This window comes from Gekko japonicus, unplaced genomic scaffold, assembly GCF_001447785.1.
Source record: "Gekko japonicus isolate JY-2015 unplaced genomic scaffold, Gekko_japonicus_V1.1 scaffold712, whole genome shotgun sequence".
In the NCBI taxonomy this organism is placed as follows: domain Eukaryota; kingdom Metazoa; phylum Chordata; class Lepidosauria; order Squamata; family Gekkonidae; genus Gekko; species Gekko japonicus.
Genome location: NW_015176472.1, coordinates 206,782 through 213,192, shown reverse-complemented (window position 1 = coordinate 213,192; position 6,411 = coordinate 206,782). Strand labels below are relative to the sequence as shown.

The following is a 6,411-nucleotide window of genomic DNA, read 5'->3' as shown; positions in this document are numbered from 1 at the left end:
GGAAAGAGGCTTTGAATGCCACTCCCTTTGCTCATGCCAAGCTCTGCATCCTGCACCCTCCCAGACTGCCCCCTTCCAGTGTGCCTTGTCTGCCTGGCATGCTCTCTGACGAGGGAATCTGCTTTTTCTTCCAGGATCCTTTTTCCTTTGAGGAGGTGGCCGTGTATTTCACCGAGGCCGAGTGGGCCCTGCTGGATCCAGGCCAAAGAGCTCTCTACAGGGAAGTCATGCTGGAGAACTACGGGAGCGTGGCCTCTCTGGGTAAGGATCTTTCAAGGGTGCCAAAGGTACGAATTGCTGCCATTGGGATAAGGCATGAATCAAAATACTGAACACAAATACATCATTTTCAGGCCTGCCCCACTACCTGTCTCCTTTTGGAGGTCTCGAGGAGTTGGGGTGGCAGTGAAAGTGTTGTGTTCAACATGGCCTGGGAGAGCGACCCAAGCCACTTGGCTGGCCTATGGGCAACTGAGGCCCGTGTTGTGGCCATCACATCACCTGAGCCAGGGAGGGTGTCCTGGCCTGGGGCCAAAGAGGGGCTGACAGACCCTCAGAAAGGGGTCTGTGAGCCATATCACTCATGTACCCACCGTTGTAGCTAGCTTAAGAGTCCTTCTGCTAGCAAAAAGGAAAACACGTGTATTGTGGGGTATTAATTCCTGAGATCATAAACCTATGTCTACCTGGGTCAAGATACAGACCAGCACTCAAAAAGAATGAAGGGTATCAGCTTCTTAAAGAGGAAAATAAATGTATTAAGTTAACAGAAAGAGAACCAAGATAGGTCAGATAAATAAAAATAGAGGCACTACAGAAAGAAAATAAATGCACATGTGAAGTACAAACACAGTTTAATCTCCTTCCCTCACCAACTTCCTGCTATGAAGGGAGAAAATAAAAGGGAAGAGTCAAAGGCATACAAGCCTGCTTCCTGAAGACAGCCGGGCAGCTCTGGAGAAGCACAGCAGAATAGGGTGGGAAAGGAGAGGATCCACAACCATACAGTTGGGGGAAGAGGCTGGGGTCCAAAACCTGCTACAAATTGGATGGACTGAGGGATCACTTTATACATTTCTTCTGAGATGATGGAGGAGAAAAGCTGTCGGCATTGGGATGTGGGTGTGTTGTGGCCCATGGGGGGCACTCTTCAGCAGTTTCTTCTACACATCGGGGGCCTAATCCTTCCACTGAGCACACAGCGGAGCAGCCTCCCTCCCCCATGGACCACCTGGCAGCCTTCAGCCTTGTGGGCGGGCGGTGCTGGCGATCTCCAGTTATACTGGTCACTGGGTGGCCTGGGGCCTCTGCCACATGCATGGCCTTGTGTGTGCGGTGCCTGCTCCCCCATCCAATGATCTGGGATCCTATAGCCTGTAGCAGCTACCACTGCATGGGGGTGCCAAGAATCTCTGCTTTGAACCCCTAGCAGCATCCACCATGGACTGCCTGGCGGCCGCTGCCATTTAACATCTATGTCTTAAGAACAAAAGAGAAGCCAATGTTGGATCAGGCCAATGGCCCATCCAGTCCAACACTCCATCACACAGTGGCCAAAAATACCAGGTGCCAGCAAGAGGTCCACCAGTGGGGCCAGGACACTAGAAGCCCTCCCACTGTTGCCCTCCCCCCCCCCAAGCACCAAGAAGACAGAGCATCACTTGCCCCAGAGCCCCTATCTATACTTTGTGGCTAATAGCCACTGATGGACCTCTGCTCCAGATGTTTATCTAATTCTCTCTTGAAGCCCTCCATGCTTGTAGCCGCCACCACCTCCTCTGGCAGTGAATTTCATGTGTTAATCACTCTTTGGGTGAAGAAGTGCTTCCTTTTATCAGTTCCAACAGCAATTTCAGTTCTTGTATTGTGAGAAAGGGAGACAAGGACCTCTTTCTCTACCTGCTCTATCCCATGCATAATCTTATAAACCTCGATCATGTCACCCCTCAGCCATCGTTTCTCCAAGGTAAAGAGCCCCAAGCGCATTAACCTTTCCTCATAGGTGTTCCAACCTCATAGGTGTTCCAACCCTTTGATCATTCTAGTTGCCCTTTCCTGCACTTTCCCCAATGCTATAACATCCTTTTTGAGGTGTGGTGACCAGAACTGTACTTACTAGCTTTGACTGAAAGCAAAGACTAGGGATTCAACAGGAAGCAAAGAGTTTAGTGTAGGCGGGAGGTATTGCTTGGTTTTATAGGGGTTTTTAAGTATTATTTTAAGGTATTACTGTTTTAACAATTAGGTAGGTGACAGGTTAATTGTTTGATCTGTAATTTTGACCTGCTGTATAAACTGTAATAATAATATATCTGTGGGCTGCTGGTTCATGGATGCAGGGGAGGGGTGGTGTGCAGAATGGCTCTAGGGCACAGTGGGAGAGTGCCTGTGCTGTGCTGGGGATCCCAGTGATTGGGGGCAGAGGGAGACATGGCGGTGGGAGAAGGTGGTGGAAGGGAAGGGGACAGAGATACAGTCATGCGCAGTCCCTTTCCAACCTTTGTCCCATCCCGAGAGATGTCGGTGAGAGGGCTAGGGAAATGGACCCTCCTTTGACACTGATGTTGTGCAATGCCAGGTCCATTAATAATAAGACACTGATGTTGTGCAATGCCAGTGATTGGGGGCAGAGGGAGACATGGCGGTGGGAGAAGGTGGTGGAAGGGAAGGGGACAGAGATACAGTCATGCGCAGTCCCTTTCCAAACTTTATCCCATCCCGAGAGATGTCGGTGAGAGGGCTAGGGAAATGGACCCTCCTTCGACACTGATGTTGTGCAATGCCAGGTCCATTAATAATAATACCTTAATGCTGCAAAACTATCTTGCAGCGCATGACATGGCACTGGCATGCGCGACTGAGACCTGGACATGGGAGGGCAAAACAGTTGCCCTGGAGGAGGAGGAAGAAGGAGGAGGAGGGAGGAGGAGGAGGAGGAGTCTTGATAATTTGGGTCCTTATTCAAGCCAGATGATCATGGAGGGAACCGTTTGAGGAAAAGGCCCTTTGGTTGACTCCCACCAGATATGGCTTTTGTATGATTAATTGAGGAGTTACATGATTACTGGGGAAACGGGGAGGGGGACTTAAGAACAGCCAGGCTGAATGAGGGAGAAGGGTCATCAACACTTCATTCATTACCTAGATGCCTTAAAAAAACAACCCTACAACTGGCATCCTTTCCACAAACCATAGGGGTACCCTTTAAATTGTAGGGTTAAATTGATGAGGTCTTGGCTTTGAGGGAAAGAAGTTCTGCCAATGGAAATGCACACTCCTCGTGAATGAGGATTGCCTGATTGGTGGCCTGACTTCTGCCTGGGTGGAGACTGGACCTCTTTCTTGATTCCAGCAGCAGATGTAGAGGAGACCGTTGGGGTTCTCTTTGGGAAAAGCCAAGAATGAAGAGGCTGAAGGAAACTTCAGAGATGGACCACACAGACAGGCGGGAAGCCGCTTTTAACATGTATATTATTGTAGATTTCAATGTACAGCAGAAACCAGCCCCTGAAATGCTTAGAGTGTGGATGGAATTTCAAGTGCAAATCAGACCTCCGTCTGTGAGTGCTAAACAGGATCTCTCTCTTTATTCCAGCAGGGGAAGATCAGAGGAATGAGGAGGAAGAGGAACTGCATCGGCTATCACCAGATGAAGTCAAGAATGAAGACTTGAGAGGAAACTTCAGGAATCAAGGCAGACCCAAGAGGCAGAAAGGAAATCATATGGTTGGGAAGAGGGATCAACCCATTCCTTGCCAGGGGGGGGATTTCCGTGAATTAATTCAAAAGGAAGAAATGTACAAGTGTTTGGAGTGTGGAATGAACTTCTCAGATCAAACCCAATATAATATCCATGTGCAAATGCAGAGTGGAAAGAAGAACCATCAACAGCTGGAGTGTGGAGAGAGCTTCCTTTGCAGAGCAGAGCTCCTTAAACATCAACAAACACATGCAGCAGAGAAACATTATAGCTGCTCAAACCATGATGAAACTTTCTCGCAGAAATCAGACCTTAGTAAATACCAAAGCAGTCATTCAGAAGAAAAGCCATTTATCTGTTTAGAGAGTGGAATTACATCCTCTGATGGAAGACAGGGAAATCTATATTTCTCAAGGAACATTATAACAAAGGCATGTAAATGCTTTCAGTGTGGAAGGTACTTTAAATACAGATCACAGTTCCTTGTGCACCAAAGAATCCACACAGGCGAGAAACCTTTTAGATGCTCACAGTGTGGAAAGAAATTCAGTAAGAATAACAATCTTCTACAGCATCAAAGAACTCACACAGGGGAAAAACGTTTTGAATGCTCAGAATGTGGAAAGAGAGTCAATCACAGATGTAGTATTCAACAGCACCTAAGAATGCACACAGGGGAGAAAGGTTTTGAATGCTCAGAGTGTGGAAAGAGATTTTCTTACAGTAGCAATTTTCAATGCCATCTAAGAACCCATAGAAAAGAGAAACTGTTTGAATGCTCGGAGTGTGGAAAGAGATTCAGGTTAAGTGGCCGTCTTCAACAGCATCTTAAAACCCACAAAGAGAAGAAACTTTTTGAAAGCTCAGAGTGTAGAAAGAAATTCAGTAACAGTAACTATCTTCTACAGCATCAAAGAACTCACACAGGGGAGAAAGGTTTTGAATGCTCAGAGTGTGGAAAGAGATTCAGTCACATCCAGGGTCTTCAACAGCACCTAAGAATCCATACAGGGGAGAAACCTTTTGAATGCTCTGAGTGTGGAAGGCAATTTTGTTACAGTAGCAGCTTTCAACGGCATCTAAGAACCCACACAGGGGAGAAACCGTTTGAATGTTCAGAGTGTGGAAAGAAATTCAATCAGAGCACCCATCTTCAAGAACACCAAAGAACCCACACAGGGGAGAAACCTTTTGAATGCTCAGAGTGTGGAAAGAAATTCAATCACAGATGTAGTTTTCAACAGCACCTAAGAGTCCACACAGGGGAGAAACCTTTTGAATGCTCTGAGTGTGGAAAGAAATTCAGTCAGAGCGGCCATCTTCAGGAACATCAAAGAATCCACACAGGGGCAAAACCTTTTGAATGTTCAGAGTGTGGAAAGAGATTCAATAAGAGTAACAATCTTCTAAAGCATGAAACAATTCACACAGGGGAGAAACCTTTTGAATGCTCAGAGTGTGGAAAGCGATTCTGTGACAGTAGCAGTTTTCATCGGCATCTAAGAACCCACACAGGGGAGAAACCGTTTGCGTGCTCAGAGTGTGGAAAGAAATTCAATCAGAGCACCCATCTTCAAGAACATAAAAGAATTCACACAGGGGAGAATCTTTTTGAATGTTCAGAGTGTGGAAAGCAATTCTATAACAGTAGCAGTTTTCAGCGGCATCTAAGAACCCATACAGGAGAGAAACCATTTGAATGCTCAGAGTGTGGAAAGAAATTCAGTCAGAGCAGCCATCTTCAGGAACATCAAAGAACCCACTCAGGGGTAAAACCTTTCGAATGTTCAGAGTGTGGAAAGAAATTCAGTAAGAGTAACAATCTTGTACAGCATCTTAGAACCCACACAGGGGAGCAACCTTTTGAATGCTCAGAGTGTGGAAAGAGATTCAATTACAGACGAAGTCTTACAAAGCACCTAAGAATCCACACATGAGAAACCTTTTGAATTCTCTGCGTGTGGAAAGCGATTTTCTTACAACAGCATCTAAGAACTGAAGCAAAGGAAAAAACTTTTGAGTGCTCTGAGTTGTAGAAAGAGATTCAATTGGAAAGACAATCTTCAACTGTATCTAAAAGCCCATAGAGGTGAGAAACTTTTGAATTCTCAGAGTCCGGAAATACTTTCAACTGGAGCATCACTTTTTAACAGGATCTCAGAACCCCAAAAATCTTTTGAATGCACGGAGTGCGAAAAGCAATCCATTCAGAGGTGTGATCTTCAGAAGCATCTACAAACTCATACAGGGGAGAATCCCTCTGAATGCTTAGAGTGTGGAAAGAGATTCAGTTAGCCCGGCCATCTTCAGCAGAATCAGAGAACCCACAGAAGCAGAAATCATATAACTGCTTAGCTTGTGAAAAGAGCTTTTCTCTTATTTCACACAAAAAAACAACCACAGATCGTAAAAGGGTTGAAACCGTGTAAACTCTTGTAAAGTGCTTGTATCTGCCCAGAATCCTTACCCTAACCTGGAAGAAATGATAGAACTATTCGGACTGAGGACAGAGCTCAAACAGATCTCACAGGGAAGAAAGAAAGGGCGTGTTCTGTGGGTGGAAAGGGATTCAAGACTAGCTTATATCTCCTTAAATCATTGAGGAATCCATACAGTGGAGGAACCTCATGAATACACACCATGTAGCAAGACCTTGAGGAAGAGATCCAACCTTCCTCTATCTCAGATAATTCACCTTTCCTATAGTGGGA

General features: G+C 46.0%; 1 protein-coding gene and 1 pseudogene across 1 annotated transcript; both read left to right on the top strand.

The window, feature by feature from the left end:
- LOC107123815 overlaps positions 1-3,405 on the top strand; it is a 135,287-nt pseudogene extending 131,882 nt beyond the window's left edge.
- A 390-nt stretch (positions 3,406-3,795) lies between these two features.
- On the top strand, positions 3,796-5,637 carry LOC107123814 (gastrula zinc finger protein XlCGF57.1-like). The gene is made up of 2 exons (XM_015427157.1): positions 3,796-4,502; positions 4,587-5,637. Exons 1-2 carry the CDS (start codon positions 3,796-3,798, stop codon positions 5,635-5,637), a joined length of 1,758 nt encoding a protein of 585 aa, XP_015282643.1.
- The last annotated feature ends 774 nt before the right edge of the window (positions 5,638-6,411 follow it).